Below are 24656 nucleotides of genomic sequence, written 5' to 3'. Positions count from 1 at the left end.
AAGCTCAACTTCCTCCCTACAGAGCAGAGGGCTGGAGGACTTCTTACACAGGCAACGTAGAGAGTATCATGTATTTCCAAGACACCGGTCCAATGAATTGGTTAAAAAGTCAGAAGGTCTCAATGGTGAAATGTTCCAGTACATTGATGGTGCTTTTCAAAGTCTGAACATCTCTGGGGAATTTGGAGGCTCACTCACTCCATTTTAAAAATATAAACAGCATCTTTCTTCATTTCTACATTTCACTTTATGTTCCCATCACGTCTCTTGCAAAATTCAATTATTTGTGACTGCGAAAATGCTTGTAGGGTGAGAGGTGGAAATACCAAAATGTAAACAAGTCCAATCCGACAGCAGGAGACTTATCACAGGCTCACACCGTAGTGTTATGGCGTAAGCTACGGAAACCTAAGGGGTTCAGAGAGCAGAAAGGTTGCATTAGGCGTACAGGCCAGACTAGACATCCCAGATTTGGCCAGACAGTCCTGGTTTTTCCAAGGACTGTCCCGGCGTCCAGTCACTTTTTGCTAAAACAAAGATATGTCCCGGCTTTTGAGAGAGGATCTGGTGAGCACGCACATTATTCACACACTGGTGCAGGCTCACGTTTCTTCCGTGCCTCTCTTAGCACCAGGAACAGAAGTTGAGCTGTTTAAAGAGCGCTCTCTTCACACCACTAAAACAAGTTCGTCAGTTTCTTAAAAAGCCACCTGCTTTGCTGCCTCACACATGCAGCACAGCAGGATTTAGTGAGGGGTGAATGGGTGTCTGATCACCCCAAGCCAGGATCATTAGCAGCCTGCTCGGGTTTCATCCAAAAGGAGATATATATATATACACACACACACACACACACCTATTTCTAGGATGTGTCACAGTTTTTTTATGACAGTAGTCGACATAAAAAGCGCTATTAAAAAAAACGATGAAATTGTTCCACACAGTTCATAAAATGACATAGGCCAGTGGAGTGCGTTGTGGAAGCAGGGAACCAGCAATAAATCTGCTGTATTCATCAAGAATGATCACTCAAATATCTACTTCAAATATTATATATGATATATTTAGAAACTCCATTATAATCTATTTGGAAATTGATTGCAACATTATTAAATTTCCAAATAATAAAAAAAATATACCAAATAATACATTTTCAAAAACGGCATTTCCAAATAATATGTTTGGAAATGCTATAAGTTTTTCCCCAAAGAAAAGTTTAGCAGTATCAGAATATCAACACATTTTGCTATTGAACCTAAACTGTTATTTTTCTCATAAATAAACTTATAAATATTTACAAGTTGTATGTAAACAATACTTTTGGTCATGAAATGTCAGGTTTTTATTTTAAGTAAATACATGCCTGGTTCCCAAACAAACCTCTGTCATGTTCATGGAGTGCTCAAATACACTACTACCACAACATTGGCAGATTATATCTTGTGTGCCCTTAATTCACCATGAAAAACCAAGGATTTACACTACATGCTGGGAATTCTCACAATATGACCACCTTTATTACAAGGAATTCAGTATTCCAGGTGTAGGCCACATCATGCCCAATATGCCCAAAATAGAACAAGAAAGGGCACCGTTATGTGAAATCTGGATCCCATCTTGCCAGATGTGAGCCCATCTTTGCCAGAGAAGCCCACAATACGCCAGCAGTCTAGTTACTTATAGTGTCCAAGTTATGCACTTATTCATCTCAAAGTGTTCTGGCTCTCAACTAGCTACAATAACAACTTTGAACGCAATTACCTTCTACTACAGAAACGCAGTCCTCTTGGATTGGAGTGTTCAAGTAAGTAGTGTGTCAACACATGCAGTAAGAGTTGTACTGGTCATTTCTCCACATACTTACAATAACTGGACTCCACAACTGGGTAAAAATGTGCATGGGTTAGGCCAAAAGGTGTCGGTGGAACCAATCGGCTGGTCTATGTCATCTGCACTTTCCATTGCCAAGTATCCTGCATCACTCTCCAGATTTGCCATACACATGATAGCACGAGAGAGAATCGCAAGTTACATTTGAGCTGATCAGTTTTGCTCTTTTGTTTGGGCAGAGATAAGGAGTGGAAGGACAGTCACTGGAAGTGGTGGCATCTGGCCAGCCTGAAAAGGAGAATGCTTCCGGGGGACCTCCTGCAAGAATTGTGGGTTGCTTGATCAGATGTGAATTGGATGGACGTATGAGCGTTGAGAACCTGAGAGGTTAAGCATCATGAATGGAGAAAAGGAGAGTCTCCTGGGGGCACACAGTAAGGAGAGAATGTATTATAGAGGCAAACTTGAACCATGGAGGGTATGCACCTGCGGGTCACCAAGCATGCAATTTTGAATTGGAACCTTGCCTGGCCTTTATCGTCTGGCTGGATGTCCGTGGAAAAGTTGGAAAGAGCACAAATGCATATTCGAGGTTGGCATTATCCGCGATGTCTGCTATATTGTGTGTATGAAGTTTAGGACAATGTAGAGATCCGTGTGTTAGAATTATTTATTTGGTAACAATTGCAATGGATGTTTTTGGTGCAGTTTTATTGTCATTTTGGCACGAATCTGCTTCATTCTCTAATAGTCATTTTGCTTGTAAACAGCTGCTCCATAGATGCAAAGCGGCATCATGTCACGTATAACATCTTCAGCTTGTGCTGTCATTTTATCCAACAACATGTTTTATTCTGGGGGTGTTTAGTGTGGGGACTGAGGTCAGAAATCAGGTAAGGTAAGAGGCATACACGAGAATAATAGTGCAAGCCACCTTGGTCTGTGGATGTGTGCGCCTCGGTATGGTCAAAGACTCAGTAAATTGCAATAGCCTCATAATGGAAGGTTAAAGTTATTTTATCCCCTATAGAGGTCATGTTGAAGACTAATGATGCAAAGAAATTGCAAAACAATTACGAATTACCTTCTGCACCGAAAATGCAACATGTGCTACCCTTAACTCCAGAAACGACACTGAGTTACGTTTGAAAGATTGGGACTAGTTTTCTCCGTTACTTTCTGCCTAAATATATCCTATTCATTCTAGAGAGGGTTCAATTTGATTCTACTTCGTAGAAGAGAAATGTAGGCTCTCTGATGTACGACAATATTGGATAGGCCATTCCATCTCATGGGAGATAGACGCCTTATGTCAGGTAGGGTAACCGCCTGCCCTTATTTTTCATGGACTGGTTAGAATTATGGTGCTGTGTCCGTGAAAGCTTGAAGTGCCTGTTATAGGCGATACTTGCCCATAATTTTCTGCAAAACAAGGAAAATCAAAATGTCACCAGGAAAAAAAAAAAAATCTGAAGATAGCAACCATGCACAGGTGACTTCCGGGACTTGTGTCTGAGTTCAGGAGAGGGATGGACAAGACACTGAGAGGTAATAGCAAAGGACACCCAAAAGAAAATACTACAGGAGTGGAATTCAAGGCGCTACCACCAGATGGCGGAATAATGTCAAATAAGTTAATCAAGAAAAGATTTACGCTGCAAACATGTATAACGGGATGCTCACACTAGTGTTCATGGAGATGAAGGCAAGAGAAAGAATTAAGCCTGCCTTCCACCTTACTCCCACAGAAGTAGCTGGGCCAAGGCATGGTAGGATGGTCATAAACGAGATCATGCACATCTCTCCCTTTAAAGAAATGCACACATAAACCCTCCCTCTTCAAATTAAACAACTGATCAATCAAGTTTGGAATGTTCAAGGCCCCTCTTCTGACCCAACACTTAGATTGCAGTCCGTATTTTAAGAACAATTTGAACATTGGACGTGGAGCGCTCCATTGAAAACAATGAAATGTTCCGGGATTCTAAGGGCCGGTAGAAGCACGGAGCATCAACATTCCAATGTTTAACCAAGGCCCCACGGAGCCCGGAGGGATTTCAACCCCATCAGGCTCCGTGAGATCTTTGTTTTAAATAGAACGTTCCGCCCCTCGAGGGCAGAATGTTATAACAGCCTTAGAGCCCTCCTTAGCGGGCTCTACTGGCCATTAAAGGTCCCTTGTTAAAGGCCCTCGCCTTCCGCTCTGTCCTTTAATGATGGAGCGGTCATATAATGGCCAGTAGAGCCCGACGTACTGCATTTGAAACATTCCTCCGGCTCCCTTTTAAATTGAACATGTACTTGCAAGTAGAAACAAAGAATGCATGTACTTGGTGGTAGAAAGAATGTTTAAGATGTGAAATGCACATTGTGCGGTGCTGAAGTGTCTTGAAAGAACTCTGAGTAGACCAAGGGTTAGCATGGAAGTGAGTGCTGTCTCTTACTACCAAGTCTCATCCAGCCTTGGGTTCAGACATTAAAATTAATTAGAGAGAAGACGAGAAAATAAGAGCACAAGAAATCAACAAGTGCAAGGATTGTGTTTTATGCTAAGCGTATTTGGAATGCCATAAAAGTTTTGGCAGGACATGACAGAATGTGGAACTGAAGAGAAGTTATTTTGAACAGCATGGAGTAATCAAGTCCAACAATTATTTGTCTCATACAATACTGCTGCCAGGAGGGCTGGGCTAGAAACCAAACTCATCCCTGGGAAAAATGTTCAAACAAGCCTTACTTTCAGCAGGCAGTGAAAGGAATGGACCTATTGTGTCATGGTTGGGTTATGGCAGCCCATGTTCACTGAAAGAAGCCCCTCAGCAGGCAGCCCACTTTGGGCACAACAGAAACAAACGTAACCCTATTTTGACCTGTACTTGTGTTGACCATCTGTTTACGTACATGTATATTATTGTCAGAACTCCTCAGATGTGTCCTTATAAGTGACCCTTTGTCTTAATGTTTACAGTCAGTGCCAAGAATCTGCCTCCAAGTCTGGTGGTCACCCTAATGTCAGGTAATACATGTTTATCATACTTGGGTAGACTGTACATTTAGTACAAATATGGTATCCACATATTGAACAGTACTACGAAATAATATTTTGTATTGCCACTACAAATTCTTAGACAAAAGTAAAAAGATCGCATCTGCAAAAGATGGGGAAGACATGTACTGCTCACAAGGGTGTTATCTAAAAGAAGCACAGAATGTGTTCGCCCCATTCCTCTGTGAAAATCCATGGCCATCCTATTGCTTCGTCCAAATGATCTACAGGTAACAACTGGTGCACAGACAGGCAAGAAATTGAGAAAAAATAACTTATGACTGGAGACTGCCCATTCTCTCCAGTAAACAACATTAAAACATGACGTTTTCGAGGTAGAACCGGGAAGGTCAGAAGAGGGGGACCCTGCATTTCTATTAGGAGAACTCCAGTCAGATTTTCATGACCGAATTCATGAAAAAAAAAAGTCAAATAACAAACAAAGAGCCAGCAAACAGTGAGCATGCTCAGCAGAAAAGCAGTACAAAAGATAGAAAAACTTCTACTTATGGAACATGCACACTCAAAATAATCTAGAAAAATAAATCAATCTTCAGACATGAAAAGTAGAGATGGAGAATAGATTTTTGCTGCTAGGTTGTCAGATGATTCACCTGAAGTATGCAGGTTTGCACATGCGTTAACACTCCGGTTTTACATTGTGCACAAACATTCTGGTCAGAATATGGAAACTTCATATTAATTTCTACTAGATTTAAACGCATGATTGTTCCTGTACCCTAAGAGCTCTGGTGCTTGTGCTGTGCAGCAGAGCGTAGAGTCTTGCTGTCAACAGAATTTTGATTTTAGCAGGTAAACTCACCCATCCACACTTCTCCGAAGCAGCCCTGGCCTAGTTTTACTTCCAGGCGTAGAGATTCTCGGGGGATTTCCCAGGCATCCTTAGCTAGACCTTGAGTTTGAGGCTTCGCAGTTGGGCAAACATTGGTCAGCCGGTGGCACAAACCGTCAGCGTGTTCTAGATTAAATTAGGGAAGAACAGATAAATAGGTGCAATGGCAAAAAAGTATATATACATTAAATGGTCTGTTAATATGTTTACATGCCCAAACACGTAGGAAGCCAATGAGGCTCTGGTAGCATTTTTTCACGTTCTTAAGCACACACCTTGCATCAAACACAGGACATGCCTCTCAGTCATATGTTCAGATTGAATACCAAAAAGGATGTGGCCTACACACCTTGCTTCGGCAGCTTTAGAAAAATAAAAAAAATAATCGGGGGAATGTGAGATTTAATCTCAGCTGCTGGCAATAGCTCAGGTCTACATTTGTGTTAATAGTCTGGTTGCACACTACGCACCTCTAGACAGATACCAGTCATATGCAATTCAGACTTGGTTCTGATCCAATACAAACAGTACAGAAAGAAATGCCAAGACAAGTCCTGTTTGTTGTTCTCTGGGTTTGGAGTATGATAATTACTTTTCATCATTTCATAATTTAGTTTCACCACTGAATATCAGCACATGAACCAAACTATGTGCAGGCTTCGAAAAATAAGTATACTATACATTGCACCACACACCACCATCAGACCAAAAGGAATCAATTTAACTGAGTAATGCCTGCGGGGCTAGCTGCAGCTAGACCAACCAAGATTCTCCCCCATACGTACTGGAGTAGTAGGCGACGAGCTGCTGCAGGCTGGTGAACTGCGTGCGGGATGTGATATAGAAGCCCCCGCTGTCCAGCTTCCGGATCTTGTAGTGCTTCACGTTAAGCCCTTTCGTGCTGTCAAAGTCCGAGACAGAGAGGCAGTAGGCACCTGTGGGCAAAGTTATAGTGTTACTCCTTCTGTAGCAAGTAAGGGATTGTGCGCAGAATGAGGGCAGAAATGGAAGGAAGGGACAGGACATATGTCAGGTGAACGAAGGAAACATTAAAATAAAAAGCATGCAGAGGAGTAGAAGAATTCAAAGGGAAGGACAAGAACAGTAGGCGACTATAGGCACAGGTCAGTTGGCACCTGTGGTGTTACAAGAAGAACGAGCCTTGAAGAACACACGCTTATTCTAGTGGGATCGCAGAGAGGGGTTAGGCTAGCAAGCTTGATTACATGTTTGCCATCAGTACTTCCTCTTGCCCTGCAATACCTACTCGAGGATCTGTCACCTCCACTTACTTTGCCCCAAGTGGGCAACAGGGGTTGTATGTTAACTCACATAGGGCTGACCACCACAGTGAGTGGCAGGAAGGGTACCTTAAAGTTTGGTGTCCCTGAAAGTGCATCTTGTGTTTCCCTTTCAGGTGAACCTATGTGGCAACTGTAAGAACACTCTCTGGTTGCTTTGTGGGCTTAGTGCAAATAGGTCAGCAGTAGACGGCAGACCGGCGTCTGCGGTGGCACCCTCCATTACTGCCATCCAATAATGGATTACTTAGTATCTACCTTGTCACATCAGTGTTACAAGAATGACACTGCCCAGACGTACTGTCCCAAAGTAACTTGCAAAGATCATGCCGCGGGAATAGTACGGCCCATCATCCACCCCCTCAACGCCCGGGAAGTTCTACCCAGCGGCTGGACCAGGTGTGGGTTACAATCTTCCACAGTATGTCCGCGCTGTGTTCGTGTCGGCACACATGCAGTGCTGGGATTGGCAATATAATTTAACACACATACCAACAATAAACTGAGAATAAGGATGTGTTTTTTTAGCTCGCTCATCTGTGGCACAGTACGTTATATATACGTCAATCTCTGCTGCGCGCCTTTGGCACAATTTTCTTCCCATCACGAAATCCTTCTTCAAAACCTTTTCATGCACAGCACAAAAAAGAGAGTTGCAGAGGACAGAAGTCTCCGAAGTGACAGGAAGGCTTTTGTGGAGCAGCGCAGAGCGCCGGCAGCAAGCACTTCCGCTGCTGCCCTCTCCGCCATGAATCCCTTCGGTGCCCATCACAGAGCGGCCTCGCAGAGGCACGAGGACCCCCTGGCGCTATCGGAAGCGGAGGACAGCCCGGCTCCCGTTGCCATGGGTTACCCCGCCGTTCCCCAGCCCTGTGACCCAGTTTCCCCGCTCCTTCCCAGCAGCGCGCGCTGCCGTTGGCTGTGCTGCTGAAACCACACTTTGAAAGTGCACCCAGCGCCCACTGCGGCTGCTCAGGAAGTGAAGACAGGTGCATCAGGAGACGAGACTGGGACACGCACATTTCGGATCCAAAACATGTGTGTCACACCAACAAGTGAATGTGTGCCGTTGTCACAAACATAATTAGGACACGATGCCTTTGAAAGGATACTTGGAACAAAAATGTCAAATTTTCGCTTGCTTGATGTAGAAGCTGCCCCTGGAGGAGTTGGTTGGGGGTGATTTCGAAATGCAATGCACAGGTAGGGTTTGTTCACGTTTTAAGTTTCTGCAAAGGCCAGGGGCATGATAATTAATAGAACTTTAAATAAATTCATCTGTTTTCATTCTTAACATGGCCCTTCCATCTTAGTTTACTTTAAAATGTGTTCTAGAGCGGCCTATGACTCCTGCCTGATAATTAAAGTGCTTTTTACCTATATTTACTGGTTGTAGTAAGCACAGATAAGGTGAAAAACAAGCTTTGGGCGAATTTCCTAATTTTTGCGCGGACTGAGATATTAAAATGCTGGTCATGCCGGTAAAAAAACACCCAGGTGGCAATCATATGTGCAGGTGGGCGTGGGGTGAGGCAGCGATAGTGCCCCATAGCATTCCCTACTCGCGGCGAAATAAAATGCGTGTGGGAAACAACTGTATACAAAACGTCATATTACTCATTGTGTAGCAAACATTCGCTAGCTACTTTCATCTTTAGTAGGTTGTTACAGAACTTGTGCTGTGGAAGTGGATCTGCCCATGAGCCGGGGGCTCGGTGGGGGAATGGACGTGGCTGGCAGGTAAGGCGCGGATCCAGTATCGGCTTTTCCCCGAGGATGGAAGCCATAGGGATGGTCTTGCACCCTGCCGTTCAATCCCCCGCGTAGTTAGTGTGTTTGGGCCGTCTCTGCGGGGTGTACCACCGTGCCGGTGCAGGACCTCTCTTCTCTGCTACTGGAATCAGGAAGAACTGAATAGTGTTCTACGCAAGTGCCTTGTTGCACGCAGGCCTCAAATGCATCCCTACAGCCCCCGGAGCCAGTGAGTATTCTATACAACTCACAGTCGATGTGTCGGAAAGGTGAGGAGGAATTTGGGTGATTATATTGTTTCATGCATAAAAAGAAGGTATTAGGACACAGAGAAAAGTACGGAAGAGCCACCTTACTTTGAGAGATGATGCCTGTATAAGAGATAATGTCAGCCTTCTTCGAGCACAGAGACAGCGTCGCTCCCAAAGTGAATGAAGGGTATTCCGCCTGCGGAAGGCAGTCTACAGACAGGTCACAGTTTACTAAATAATGTACAGAGAGTAAGAGACTGCTCGTGAGCATGCACCAGGGATAGCTATGGGAGTGACGGGGACACAGACAGCAAGTCCCAGGGTGAAAGGGGGCCCTTTTGCTGACACCATCGCCATGTATCTCGGGGTCTGACATTCAGCATCTTTCAGGGTCAGGCGGAGGGTGGTCTAGGGTAAGTTCACGACTCCCAATGAGGAGTACAGGGCACTGTGGACTGAGGCGTGGCTGTGAAAAACACTAACCTCCCACTGCAGGAAATCGGTAGCGGCAAATTGAAAAAGATGGAGTCTGACACATGCAAGTGCGGGGAAAGGTGAGTGCAAGCAGTTATTACTAATCTGAAACCTATTCCGTGGCACTGATCTCAATATTTCTAAAGAGACATTGTCCGATTATAAGTGGAGCACCCTTGCTAAGAACTGATGGTTCGGTTGAATATGGCTGCATTACTACTACGTTCAGAAACTATACTCCGAAAACATTCCAAGGCAGATAGTATATCAAAGACTTGCGCTGTCAGTATAAGATGCATGACCAACACCTCTCACTATGGGACAAAATATTCCTAGAGTAAAGAATGATGATATCACGGTGTCACGGATAAAGAGATGCGGGTGAAGGAAAAAAAATACTTGACCAGCCCATCTTTCACATGTGCCCTTTCCAGCGTTAAAGATAGCACGGTTTAGACAATGCACACAGAGACGGACCACGTAGCATAATCTTTGCCACCTTTTTTATCGAATGCAGAGGCACTGGAAGACCATTTTGCTCACCTTTTGTCGTCTCACTTTCCCGGACAAGGAAGGTTCCTCGAACATTCTCCTGATTCAATAGCAATCTCTCAGACTCGCGCCGAGTGATCTTTCCAAAGTACCACCTGAAAAGTCAATGACAACAGTCAAAGGAATCACACGATGGCAGAGTCGGAAGGTGGCAGAGCGGATAGGACTCTCTTCAAAATGCTCTAGAACATTATCCAGGTACCTAACTTTGAACTAAGAAACAGCCACACCATGCATACTTGGAAAACCAAAACTTTCTAAGATAAACAAGATCACGTCATGTCACCAAACAATGCTGGACAGCATCCTTTTACGAAACACACAACACCACGGCACTTTGTCACACACCTCCACCAAGTTAAAATATTAAGGCCATGAATCCGACCTGAGGAACAAAAAACGGTCATGCATTTCAGGCACCGAAACCTAAAACATGGAGCATACATCATCCAACGCATGCTCTTCTACAACTTATGAGAAACAAAACAAACGCCATGCAATCCATGTGGTCCAAAATCTTTCTGTGAAACAGGAAATCATGTCACCCATCCACACCATGAGGTCCTTCATCTTCCTGTGAAACAGGGAACAATATCCAAGTCATGCAGTACCACAAATCCCTGAAAAACAGCAATGGGAATACAAAGCATGCAACCCTACAACTACCTTTGAGACAGGAAATTACATCAGTCACCTAAACCATGTTTTCCTACACCTTCCTGTGAAACGGGAAACTAAATCAATGATCAGCGCCATACAGTCCTGTCTTCATATGACATAGGATATAACATGCAATATCACTGTCCCGCCCCTTCCTGTAATACAGGAACAAGATAAAAATCATGCATATCCACACCACCCGAATCAAAAAATAAAGACTCATTGTAAATTCACTCCATCCTGTACACGGGCGCTAAGCAGCGACTTATGTCCAAACCATGCTTCCCAACAATGCTCAGCGAAATGGAACAATCCTTCACCCAATGCATGCAGTCCTACAACTTTCTAGGAAAGTGGCAATCTTCCATTCACGCCATGCTGCTCAGAGTGATCCTGTGAAACTGGACACTAATAAAAATAAAGTACATTTTCCCCTAACTAAGAAACAATATAAAACAAGCATTGGCATAGCCAATAGGTCTCGCCTTTGGGACCTTATAAGTGTTTAGCCATGCAACAGTTGCGTAACTAAATACTTATAAGGTCCCAATAGCGAGACCTATTGGCTATGCAAAGCGGCCGTGCGGCTGAAAATGATCGCAATCAAACATCAAAGCGGCCGCTAAAGTGAAAGTAATCGCTGTAATGCGCGGCGCGCGCGCGCCCGCGCACATGCACTGTAGCTCTAGGCTGGCCTGGTAGCACTTTTTGGAGCCCCCTCAATAAGTCTTGCCAGACCAGCGCATGCGCTGGGTCAGGCGAGACCTAAAAAAAACTTCAAGCAAGCCGAACCAAGCAATTACTAGATGATAAAGTGAAACTTTGAAACTCGGGCAGATCCAAACAGTTTGGGTAAACAGCAAGGGACATCACCCCACCGGTGTTGTCCAAACCTTGAATCAGGAAACGTTAAAGACTAAATCCTACCTCAATTATATTTATTTAAATACATATGTGAAAACAGGAGGGGTATCAATCTAATCTGGCATTTCATGAAGTTTCTGAGGCACAGATCTGCGCTCTTGGACGACTCACTTCCTCACAGATGAATAATGTTGCCTCAAGGGTTGTGCTTTTAGATTTCAGAGTTGGTAAAAGAACCAGTTTATACTTGCCACCGTCTGCACCATGCAACTTTTCTGTCATTGGAATGCACTGTAGAAATTGTACTTGTTTGGGAGGGGTTGAGGCGGGAAAGCTAAGCCAAAGGGGGTGATTTAGTTAAAAAAAAAAAAAAAAAATAGGCACAAGTTATTGGGCCTTATAACTTTCCGCTTCAAAGCTTGCAAGCTAATCAAGGTTCAGTGCCTTGGGCACACATGCTCCACATCCTAAGGAGAGACATTTAATGAACATAAAATCACAGCTGAAGGCAGATAGCTAATGAAAAGCTTCCTTTCCTTTCCGAAATGTCTGGGCATCCAAAAGCTAAAGTTCTCTTAAGCCAGACCTAGCAAGGTACTTACTCTTCCGCTTGTATTGAGTCGGAGGGGGCAACGTAGTTGCTTGGTATGTACCCAGTCTGTCCAGATGTCAATGAGCGGGCCAACCACCAATCGCCTTCCCTGTGGCAGAAAATAAAAAACATTAGCACAATGAGAAAAGTTCTCGCACATTCAGTATGTTAAACTTTCAAAATTTCTGTGCTCTTCATCAGGGACTGTGACGAGGGCAAAATAGACCCAAGCACACAACATAAAAAAAGCATTGGCAAAGCCAGTAGGTGTGGCATTGGCCTGCAGCCTTTCGGTACTGACAAAGGTTGTTGCAAGCTTATTGTTTGAAGGGATGTTGGGCCCACCAACTAATAATAATAAGTTGGCTAGAAGTAAAAATATTTTGGGGCCTCACAAATCGCCTAGAAGTCTCTGGCACTTTAACAATCTACTTTGTGTGTTGATGTTCTCTTTGTGAAAGGGCTGAATGCGATCACTGACAATGAAGTTAGTCAGTGGCTCATGTGGGCTAACCAATTGTCCATGCTGTACACTGTAGTGGGTGGAAGAAAATGTGAATGACAATAACAGATCAATGGATGGAGAGGGCAGACTGAAAGCCCCTTTAAGAACATTAAACATATAATGTTTATTAAAATCAAAAGGCTCTTGGCTAACTCCAGACCTAAAAATTAATGTAAAAGGACTAGAGTCAAGTGACACTACAGTGGGTAATTCTTAAGCTAGAAATAACCTTGGAATACTCAACACAATCTATGCTAGGTGTGCCTGATGGCCCAGGTAGAGGCACCAAGATACACAATTTGAAGATAACTAGAATAGAAGGGAGCGGGAGGTCACACTAGGAGCAGCAATGCGGATAGGTATTCAAACTTCAGACCAAACAAGGAAACATCTCCCATACTCTTGATGTATTAGGCAACATTTATTATTTGAAAGCCACCGTGACGAGTTTCAGCCAAAACCTGCTGTTTCGGTCCTACGTGTGACCTGTTTGGAACCTCTACCAACATAGCAGGAAAGGGATGTTCTCTGTAATGGAGTTAAATTGGTAGGAACTGTAAAGTCTAACAATTCACAGGGCATTAGAGATGAATTTGTGAGAGTCTCCATCAATGCAAGCAAGCAGGATTTCAGCAAAGCCCCTGCTGAATGAGTTGAGGTTGCCGAATTCTGTGGGGGAGGCAGTTAAAATTTATTTATTTTTTGGGGGATTGGAGTGGGGATTAATTGCACCAAACTCCCACAATTCCACAGCGCATGGAATGTATTTACCTTGCAGAATTTCACGCAGTATTTGCAAATCAAACAGAAGGAGAATGCTGTACTTAAGTACGGGACAAATTCCAGCCATGCGATACCTCAGAAGCGAGTGTTTAAACCAGGGCCGGACTGGCCATAGCGGGCACCGGGCGTTTCCCCAGTAGGCCGCTAGGGTGGGGGCCGTTTTTGTTACCGGGGGTCGGCAATATCGGCCCCCTGTAACAAAATCGGCCAGAACCGGCCCTCGCAAACTGCTCAGCTGAACTCCCCCTCGGCCCCGGGTGGGGCTGGCTGAGCAGTTTGCCAGGGCAGGTTTCTGTTCCCGGTCCGGCCCTGGTTTAAACATTTAAAGGTGACTGGGTTAAGGCTGGGTTAGGACTGAGTTTTAAGGGGCAGAATATCGAATTCAAGGTGCTGGAAGATCAGGCACGGTAAAGACATTATACCTAGTCTACTGTCCTGAACCACCCAGTCTCCAAGCCTGAAAAGAGCAGCTGGGATTCATACATTGGCTAAGTGGTTCCCAAACTGTTTAGAACCACAACTCAATTTTTAGAACGAGAAACGTTTGAGACCCACCTTGCTTCAATGGACACGAGGCCGGTGATATTTTAATGTAACAAATGCATTGTATGGTAGCGCACTGTCATTTACAGACAGTACATTTTATATTTAAAAGGCCACTAAAATTGCACAGATACAAAGTTTTACTGATAAAAATATACTCCACACAAATGTGTGGAAATGAAGTTTCAGTGAGCATTTATCATTTGTGCATCACCAGGTAAAGTGTCTTGATTTGTTTTGATTCCATTAAATGTTTTCTTACATCACACTTTGGAACTACAAAACAATATGCTTCATTTTTGCTTTCCTAACTGCTGAATGTGTGCAGTGTATTTACATGTATTTAAATGTTGTAATGTGTTACAAAGAATGACATCCTACAGCCTTTCCTTTCACACACCTGTACCCTAGGAAGATGGCAACATAATTCACTTTACTTTTCTGTCTGTGACTGCTAAGTGATAGGAGTTTGTAAACACCAATCACCATGAAAAAAAAAACCAATATGTCAGAAGACATAGCTTGACATTAGACCGGTGTCTTTAAAGAGCAGCAAATGTGACAGGGTGAAAATACAATTTAAAGGCATCTTTATTTATTGGTTAGACTTTCGCGACCCTCCAAAAAACAGTTCACGGCCCACCAGTGGGTTGCAACCCTTGGTTTGGGAAATACTACATTCGATGTCACAGTATTTCTCACTGCATCACCAGCAAGAGTCTACTTTGCAACCCAACTCAGATATGAATCTGAGACCCCACGTCCTCCCTTTATTGCAAACGCTGCCCATTCCCAGAAACATTCTACAGGGAATGGGTAGCAAAGGCAAGAGTTCAATAAATTAATAATGGGCCTGAAATCAACCATAACCCATGCACTAAAGGGTAGACAAGAATAGGGCTCACACTTTGTGCAGATAACAGAAAAGGGAGACAGGTGGAGGTTTGCCTTGGATCACACAACTGGTAAAACCACGATTAAAACACAACTCGTCTCATGGGTGCTTGATGGACTACCACGACTCAAAATACATGGAACATAAAACAGTTGTGGAGGAACCAGCTTCACGCAGCTGGGCATTTGCTGAACTCAATTTCTTGGAGAGGGGGTTCCCAGTGAGGGTGGCTGCTTCACCAGTTTTGTAAACACCCACTTTTCTTCAGTAGCTAAGCAAGGATGCCATGGTGCGAGCATGGAAAATAGCCCCTTTAATTACTGTTTGGGGTAGTAAAAACAGTCATTAGCAAGGTTCAATGGATTCCTGGGGATTTAGGCCCCAGTGCCACTGCACCTGCTGCCCCAATGCTTTTCTTTTAGGCAACAAGAACCCTTAAAACAGCAAGAACATACAAACCTGACATCCACCTTTCTCCTACATGAAGGCCAGCAGCAGCAGAGAAGAGGAAAGCAGGCAGAGAAAGAGAGAGAGCTTGTGTTAGCAAGGGAGGACAGCACCGCTGGAAGCAATAATTAGTGAGTAGTCCAGACACACACAAATCCGGTAATTCACAGGTGTTCGCTTGAGGTTGCATAATTCAAGGGTGCGCTGCCAGACCCTGGAATTAAATGATGCTTTTTCACACCGAGAGCAGGCCCGTGATTACTGTGGGCGGGGGTGGATGGACAAGCTAGAAGCAAGATGGCGACAGCGACGGTGCAGCTCTTCGATAGAATACATACCTTGCGCCCTTTGAGGCCTTCTGCACATTCAGATTTTCAAACTGGGGCAGTACGGGGGCCTTACCTCAGATTTACCACAATATTTACTTACGACAGTCAATTTTTAGATTTTTTTTGTTACTTTGAGAATGTTTTGGGCCCAGTACAAAGGAGGTGGACAAGGACTGGGAACAACCACACTGCATTTAAAAAGCAAAATGTGCGTATCGGTCTATTATGGGCGGCCCTTGCAAGCGTGCTCATCCTACAATGGTCTTCACTTCGTCATTTGATAAACGTATGAACTGGAGGTGCACTCAAACAGCGCACAATCAGGGTCAGGTAGTCAAATACGTTTTGAAGACCGGTTTGCCTTCATAAATGGACCGGTTTGCCTCAAGAATTAAGATTAATGGGCAGTCCCAATAATGTGCGACATTAGGACAGAAACTAACTAGCTGAAGCAAAATGTACCTGCCCAAAAAAGAATAAGTAGAAACAACCTACAAAAAAAAGAAAGAAAATGTAACAAGCATTTGTAAAGGGAGCAGTTGTGATATGTGCATGTTATGCTACTTGCTTTACCAGAGCTATTTTGAATGCTGGGAGCAAATAGAGACAAAAACATCAGAAAACTGGTGTTCCAGTAGAAGGTTTTTTTGCATCCATTTTTCAGATGATTTTGATAGCCCATCTTCTCCAGAGCTTCACACTGCTGGCCGACTGAATATAATAAATATGGTGACCATCTTGGAACCATAAACCAATAATGTGTGAGGATTACCATTCCAAGATGGCTGCTATGTTGCTAATAACTCAGAGAGGGGAGTTTAAGTGGGTAAACTGCAGACAAAAGTCAGTTTCTTTTCATTGGGTTCTGCGGAACAAGCAAGCTGGATGCAGCACTTGCTGCGATCATCTCTTATCCCGGACAAGAAAAAAGAGAGGGCACTCTGTATTTCAAAGGAACTAGGGTAGTAAAGCAATAACGTAGAACAAATGTTCCAATGGGAATCATTTAAATACATGCAATATATTAGCAGGGAATAACCAAATTAAAACATGCTATGTCAAAAAATGAAATGACATTTTTATTTAATTATTCATAGCATTGCATGAATAAGGAGACCATTTCAAACCACGAGAAATGCTGCGACTAGCGATGGTGCAGTGAAAGTGACAATGTGAAAAAACATGCAATTTGCATAGCAAAATAAGAACAATTTCTCAACCAAAGGGACATAGATCAGAGAGTAAACAGCCCTATCAAGAAATAAGAAACTGAAACAGTTTCACAAGGTCCAGACAACGAATACAAGTGTGGCAATTAAAGTCACAAGGGAAAAGACAATCAAGGTCTTAGATTGCCCATGCGGTTCCAGGATTCTGAACTCATACAACCGGTATTTGGGATGACTATTCAAGAGACCCTTGGTGTTTTTATTTGGTAAGCCATTGATTGTGTTTGCCCTTGTGACTTTAATTGTCACTTGTGCCCAGTTGTGTCAGGTTGCTACATTTTCTGGCTGGGGAAAGACCCTCTTAAATAACCCTTTGGGGTCAAAATATCGACTTGTATATCTCAACCACACTTGCATCAAGTGCCTGTACCTTGTGAAACTGTTTGTCTCTAATTTATTGATCTAATTTATGTCCAGTTCCTTGAGATATTTCTTTTGCTATGCACACTGGATGTTTTTTTTTAATTTTTTTATACATTTGTTCACGTTGTCACTTTCACTGCACGGTTATTTTTAGCACCTTCTCACACCCTGGAATGGTCACCGTATTCATGCAATGCTAATAATTAAATCAAAATTTTAAACCATTTGCTGTCATATCAAGTTTTGATTTGGTTAATCCCTGCAAATGTATTGAATGTATTTAAATGATTCCCATTGGAACATTGTCCTACTTTCTGGCCATTCCTTATCCTGAGCAGAGCTGGTCAACTTCGGAATTTCAGCTGTGCTTGACAATACCCGATGTCCAAGCATCCTGGTATGAGCAGCTTCCACGTCTATTCACCTAATGAGTGCACAGCACTTCCAACCTTAAACTACTTTGGAGCTTATTCAGAAAGTCAAAGCTGATTTTTATTGCATTTTGGTAAATTTTGACCAGTGGCGGCCTGTGCAGGAGAGAGCGGTGAGGCGGGGGCGTGGGGTGAAAGTGACAAACGGGATGGGAATGTAAAATACATAAAACCACTTACCTTGCGCTCAAGTTGGCGATGCGTAGAGCGCAAGGTAAGTGTTTTTATTGATTTATTTTACATTCCCTATCCTGTCTTTTGTCACTTTCACCTGCCCCATCTCACCCCATCGCGCTTACCTGCACGGGCCACCACTGTTTTTGACAAGTGAATATCGAGAACACACTCCAGTGGGAAACACTCTGGTCCTTGTGCATTGGAACATTGCTCCCTGGCTTTCAGGGAACTTCTGAAATAAAAGGCACCAAGAGCCACTAAACAACCGCTGCAATAAATGAAACTGAACTTTTCTGCATTTCTTCATATGAATTTCATCCCTTTTGCAGACTGCTGATTTTATTTCATCATTTTACTCGAGCACAATAGATTGACCAACTGCACATGCTTGGATGACTGGTGGCCATCAACAGGAATACCCTGTGCGGCAGTGCTGCATGGTGGGCAGTTCCTGGTCCAGGGTGAGGCTGACAGCTCCCTAAGCGGTCAGGGGAACTTTAAAGGTATCCCTAAGAGTAATGAGCCCTGGCGAGGAAGACCAGTGCCAGGCAGAGTTCAAGAGGAGACTTTTGAACCGCATTATAAATTGCACCACAGTTCACCGCCTCCATCAGCTTTCTGTGCCACATCCAGTTTTCTGGAATTTGACTGCATGGTCGAATGAGGGAGGGGTCCCGACCTCAGATTACACCACCAAGTATGGCAAATTAATGAAAGCAACTGGGAGTCTCTTGACCAGTATTCATTTGATTGGCTAGTATAACAAATACGAGAACAGGTTCTCAACACACATGCAGGAAAAGTACCACCTCAACCTCTGTTTCACCTCAAACCTTGGGTGCTTCCAGTATGAATAACAAAAGTAAATATGTTTTAAAAGGTTGTCCCATCCGGTGCAGGCTTGCCTTGTGCAAGGCCGCGCAGGCACACCCAGTTTACATTTCCGGCAGCAAGTAGATGCATATATATGAATTGAGTCAGAGCTAAGAGCACAGCCTAGGCCTGAACAATATCGCCTCAATTAAAAGGCGCACAGCCCCCCTGATCTTTTACAAATAGATACTTAAGCCACTGCTGAGAGGAACCAAATAGTTTGCATCACCATCTAGCATCAGTTGCAAAGGAGGGGCCAAGGCACACACAAGGTGTTAATCGCAGAAAGTCAAAGAAATCTACCAAAAAAAAAACGGGCCCATTTCCTTCCTACACACTCCAACAGGATTCTCGTGAGTTCTCGGAACACCGGACGTATTTGTCATGAACTCTCCCATATCTATGCCAGCTGGGCCGCGCCTTATTGTGAGGCAACTCTGCATCGGGAATTCCAAACGTGCGGAAGGCGGGCACGGCACAGCACCTTCGTAGCAAGCAGCCCCACAGCCTCCAAAGACAATCCCTGGTTTCAAACGCCTAATTTATGCACATACACTTGGTCAAAAAAGAGAAAGCCTCGTCATTCAATTACATTTTGCCTGACAGACATTCTAGGTGCAGCATTCCTCTATTCCCCCCGTACTCCTAGGTGGAATAAAACACCTGAAATTCCCCAATTATGCTGAATGCGGATGGTGGTTGTTGCTAGGCTTTGCATCAAATGGTCCATGAGCGGTGACATCTTGGCACAATATTCCCCAACTGCCCTCTTTTGCAAGTTTAATCCATTACCTTAGGAGCAGACCACCATGCGGCAAGTGTGCGGCCGAACATCAATGGAGCAGAGCACAGCGAAGAGAAGCAAAACAAAGCCACATAACAGAACACACTTGTCTTATCGATATGCACCATGGAAGCAAATATGCAAGTCACCCCTGGGAACATCATCACAATCCTTCCATGACGCAGGCAATAGATCTGATGTAACAGTGTCAGCAATGTCCCCACCCCAGAGGTCACGTGGTTTGGGAAGTCATTTGTTAGTTATTTTTTTAGCCCATGCCCACTTTGCATGAATCTGGAACAAATTACATTTCCAACTAAAACACAGCAAGCTTCTTTTTGAACAAGAATTATGTCCTACTCCGAAAGTGAGAGTTAGTTTTTTTTTTTAGCTTTGGTTGAGTCAATTCTCTTTCTCAAAAGATATATTTGCTGTGACTGGCCACTCCCGAACACCCGCTACCACGCTATGGTGAGGATCTACACTTGTAACCAGTGAATGCATCTCAAAGCATGCCCTCTGATGATCCAATGCTGAAATCCTCTACGATCTCACGCAGAGTATTTTATCTACACTTACGACTCGATCAAATAAGGAAGTGTATGGAATCTAAACAACCACTGTTAATATTGCCACCCCAGTGCCCAGCCAAGCTTATGATGCCGTCCACAGCACCCTAAGTTTATGCATTGGTCCAGGACTCTGCATTGTAGTAATTACCCAATCTCCCTCAACTCCATTATCAATAATTTGCACAGCTCAAGACAACACCATGCATCCGCACCAACCACCAACACACCCAGGAATTTTAATAGCAAAGCCCTGTATGTGTGACCAATGCTCTGATAGCAGTTCCAGCACTATGACCCACCACAGCTCCAAATACTATTTCTTCAGGTGGGTAGCTACTCCAGTGTCAGGATACTGCACAGCTCTCCCGTGCTCAAAGTCCCTCAGTATTTTTCTTAACTACCCACCCCAAGTCCTGTGACAGCATCCAACAGTAGAGTGAAGTTCCGATGGTAAGCCCTCCTCCAGACTGACACTTTACCGTCATTACTTACGTGTTGTTCACCACCTGCAGGCGCTCCCCTTTACGGAAGGACAGGTCAGACTCCGTCCTGGATTCATAGTCGTATAGTGCTACAAAGGTGGTGACTCCGCCTGTAATGACACATACACAGATAGAAATCATTGGGAGTTGGAAGACACTATGGTCCATTTAGAAACTATACCGCACCACTGGCAATGTCAACAGTAATGGTCACCGCCATTAGTAAAAATTGTGAGGATTAGACGGCCAAAATAACACAGTCCCCTTTTTAGCCTTTCCCCTAAGCTTGGATGCAGCTCAACATTACCTAACCCTAGTAAAATGATATTCAAATTTGCAAAGAACATGTTTACTGCCAGGAAGTGACACACTGCACAGCACCTTGATAATTTGGTGTATAACTTACTTACTTCCGTTACCAATATATCTGCCGAGTGAAGACTATGAACATGCAATATGCTCAATTTTGAAATAACTTGATTGTTTGGCATCTGTAATTGAGTCACTCTACAGATTCTGCCTGCAGATTTCTCCCCTCATAAACCTCCATCAGGAGCCACACTGAACCTAAGAAAGTTGAAATCGCGCTCCTGTGTCGACAGATGGCGCCACGGCTCTAGCTCGACCCCTGTGCCTCCATGGATGCGACATCACAAAGCCACATATATGGAACCACCACAGCGTTATGACCTCAGTTTTTGTCTTTATCTCCATGCCTTCAGAGGTGGAGACCAGATTGATGAAACGGACATGGGGTGCAGTGCAGTAAAGTAACATGGAACCATATAAAACATGGTTGAATTTTCTTAAGAACAGAGAGGTGGGTGTGGGAGTCTGAAGAATTTGAAGGTAGACCGCTTATCTTCCAAAACATCGTTAATGAGGTAAGATACAAAATGGTTACGTACCTGTAGGAGCAGTTTGGTATTTTGAGACTCTTCCGGATTCACATACCTGCATTCATTATTTTCTCTCTCTTTTTTGTTTTATTTTGCCAATGCCTTTTTTTGTGTGGCCATCTCGATTCGTTGACCATTTGGTTACCTGCCTCTCCGCGAAAGAAGTTCGATGTATGCCCAGAAAATCCTTCAATCTAGTCTTCATGTTTAGGATTTGTTTTCCCCTTTTTGTAACTTGTGTTTGCTTTTGTGTTCTTATAACTTGCTATTCTTATACTCACTGCAAATTCACCTCTTCTGGAGCAGTGGGAGGGTCACATATGAATCACAAAACGACTCCTACAGGTAAGTAAATCATTTTTTTATCAAAGGGAAGCTTAACTGGACTCACATGCTCCTGAATCTACCTAGATTAGTTTTCGGAGAATGTATGAAAAAAAAAAAACAGGCTTTTAGATTTTGTCCACTTGCCTCCAACTTAATGGAGGAAAAACTGAAATACTGCTCTGGGAAAAAGCTCCCTCTTTTGTTGGACGACTGGTGGCCTGTGGAACTGGGTCCAGCCCCTACACCTAAAAAGGTAGCCAGAAATCTAGGCATACGGATTGATGATGCCCTCTCTATGAAAGATCAGGTAAACTCCATCATTGGGTCTTGCTTTGGAATTATGGACCAATGGCTGCATTTGCAGTCCAGAAAGTGCATCACTCAAACACTTATTATAAGTCGCCTGGATTATGGAAATGCCCTTATACTTGCTGCAAATGAAGCTCTACCTGCTAAACATCAGGTGGTACAAATCACAGCCGCCCGCCTGATCTGCAATCTGCCTCCCCTCTCCATCTGTGCCCACACCTAAATCTCTGCATTGGCTTCCACACTTACACGTAACCTCAGATCCAGTGGGCAATCGTTACTGCACCCCCGCTGCATTCATACTGTTAAACACGAAAATAATATATATATATATATATATATATATATATATATATATATATCAATTAAAACAGCAGGTCCAGCCATGGAGAGTGCACCACTGTATCATAGGTCCGTTGGGACAAAGAGAAAGACACTTGTAATAATGGTTTTGTGGTGAACTGCAATAAGAGACACTGGTAACCCCACTGGGGCGAGTTATGAATATAATTACAGCAGACCTACGGAGGGTGAAATTTGTTTTTGTCACAGGACTGCAATACCCATCATGCACCGTTACCCACTTAAGGCAGAATTGTACTCAATGAGCACATGAGTAACTGACGTTTTGCTTGTTTCCAGACCTTGGCCAGTGAACAAGGGCAAGGAAGCCCGTAAAGCGTTTGGCCTCATGTTTCCTGTGTCTCTTGTGTTTTGCTGCAAAAATATTAGAATTGGACAGGAGCGCATTTATGCAATTCCACTGAAGGAAAAGTCTTGTTGTCAGAGAAGAAGGGACCATCAAAGGCCATATAGGTCAGATTTGCCACAACATCTCCAAGGAAATCAGTGGAAAACAACCAAGCATGTTTATGAAGGTTGACATAAGAACTCACAGATTTGCTCATAGAAACCAAGGTTAACGACAGTTTTAAGATGTTGTCAAGTGTTCCAACTCCATCACAACCCACTTCATCTAAGTGACCTCTCAAATGGACCAGTGAAAACGTAACTGCACCATCTCCCAAAAAACACGGGAAATAGTGTACCACCAGGCGAATGGAATTGCATTAACAAGGGGTATGCTACCATTACATCACAGATTTTACTCCATGGGACTTTACATTGCAGATAAATTTTTCAATACTTTACATCGCAGTAGTTTACTTTTAATGTATTTTTTAAATTGATAAAAGTCATTAAATGTGTATATTTAGAATATATATGTGCATATGTTGAAATAGGTTTACTCAAGTTGAAATGTTATGAACTCCGCTAACAAATGCTGTGTGAAAAATACCTATTGAGAATGGGAAATTAATTCTTGAAGGGAGCGGTAAGTAATATACAAGGGGATCATAGGGTCAAGTATATACAGGTATTTATTCAAAAACAATAGTATTCAGGTGCTCACACAATACGTGACAAAAAGCGTGGTGTGAAAAGTGAAGGTGAAATTAAAATAAAACAACGCATTGACCGCAGTAGTGCGAACTCCTTAGAAAAGTTATACAAAGTAAAAGGAGTTCATGTTGTTGGGGGTCGACAGTGTTTCAAACTCAATTATTTGAGTTCATCATCAGGACAAGCTAAGTCATGCACACAGTTTATTTACAAGCTTCTCACGCCCATTAGAATCACTCCTTGTATGTGGTAATTATTTGACCACCCATTCCCTCCGAGGTATCTACACGCTCACGTTAATGACCGCAGCATCTCACAGGCGCTTGCCACACATGGTGTGCAACTAACAGCATTCATATCCAGTAAGTGTTCCTTTATCACTGGTAGTCGCGCCTTGTCCTTGCGCCTCACCTGCTTTCATTTCTTGATTAGAGTTCAGCACCACTGCGTTCAGATTTTTCCTGTAATTCTCCACAACATCGCCACTCCCTTCCCTGACTATATCTAATTATATATATATTCTCTACCAAATTGTTACTATTTTAAAATGTGGGAGCCGTGAAGCAACTGAAAAGATGGGTAGACTGAGTACACAGATGTGGGAAGCGTTTGCTGCACTCAAGGACATCTCTCTCTCTATTTTTAGCCCCTTTAGAAATAGAGTATGCCTCAAATTACAACAACAACAAAAAAATACAACTCCCCATAATTTTTAATCCACAGGTTTCTAGCCTGCATTAACATCTCAATGCTTATTTACATCAGCCTGCTCTTCAAGTAGGGTTTTATATTCAACAGCTCCTATTCAACATACTGACGTTCAAGAGTTGCCGCACGTTTGTCTTGAATCCCCAACTGTATCTGATTAAGGAGCCAGCACTCATCATCGTGGGGGTTCTCTCGTTTATTGTGCAGGTTTCATCAGATCCATGGACACAATAGGGAAGCGTTTCGGCAGTCAAGTGGCCTTTCTCAACCGGAGTCTACCGAAACGAGTCCCTGTTGTGTCCATGGATCAGAGGAAACCTGCACGATAAACGAGAGAATCCCCACGATGAGGAGTGCTGGCTCCTTAATCAGATACGGTTGGGGATGTCTTCGTATACATTCTGAGCGCTAGCGGTAGTGC

General features: G+C 43.5%; 1 protein-coding gene across 3 annotated transcripts in view; it reads right to left on the bottom strand.

Moving 5' to 3' along the window:
- Positions 1–24656, bottom strand: part of SRC (SRC proto-oncogene, non-receptor tyrosine kinase) — a 211037-nt gene that overhangs the window by 21213 nt on the left and 165168 nt on the right. For 2 of the 3 annotated variants that reach the window (XM_085619192.1, XM_085619191.1), the window contains 6 exons: positions 20599–20698; positions 15361–15378; positions 12186–12284; positions 10051–10154; positions 6515–6664; positions 5700–5855 (listed from right to left, as the gene is read on the bottom strand). In XM_085619192.1, the coding sequence (XP_085475318.1) occupies positions 5700–5855; positions 6515–6664; positions 10051–10154; positions 12186–12284; positions 15361–15378; positions 20599–20698 (627 nt within the window). The remainder of the gene's footprint in view (positions 1–5699; positions 5856–6514; positions 6665–10050; positions 10155–12185; positions 12285–15360; positions 15379–20598; positions 20699–24656) is intronic. The other variant, XM_085619193.1, reaches the window with a different exon arrangement.

This window comes from Triturus cristatus, chromosome 7 (genome assembly GCF_964204655.1).
Source record: "Triturus cristatus chromosome 7, aTriCri1.1, whole genome shotgun sequence".
Lineage (NCBI taxonomy): Eukaryota > Metazoa > Chordata > Amphibia > Caudata > Salamandridae > Triturus > Triturus cristatus.
The sequence above is the reverse complement of the archived record's forward strand: the minus strand, read 5'-3'. Positions and strand labels throughout refer to the sequence as shown.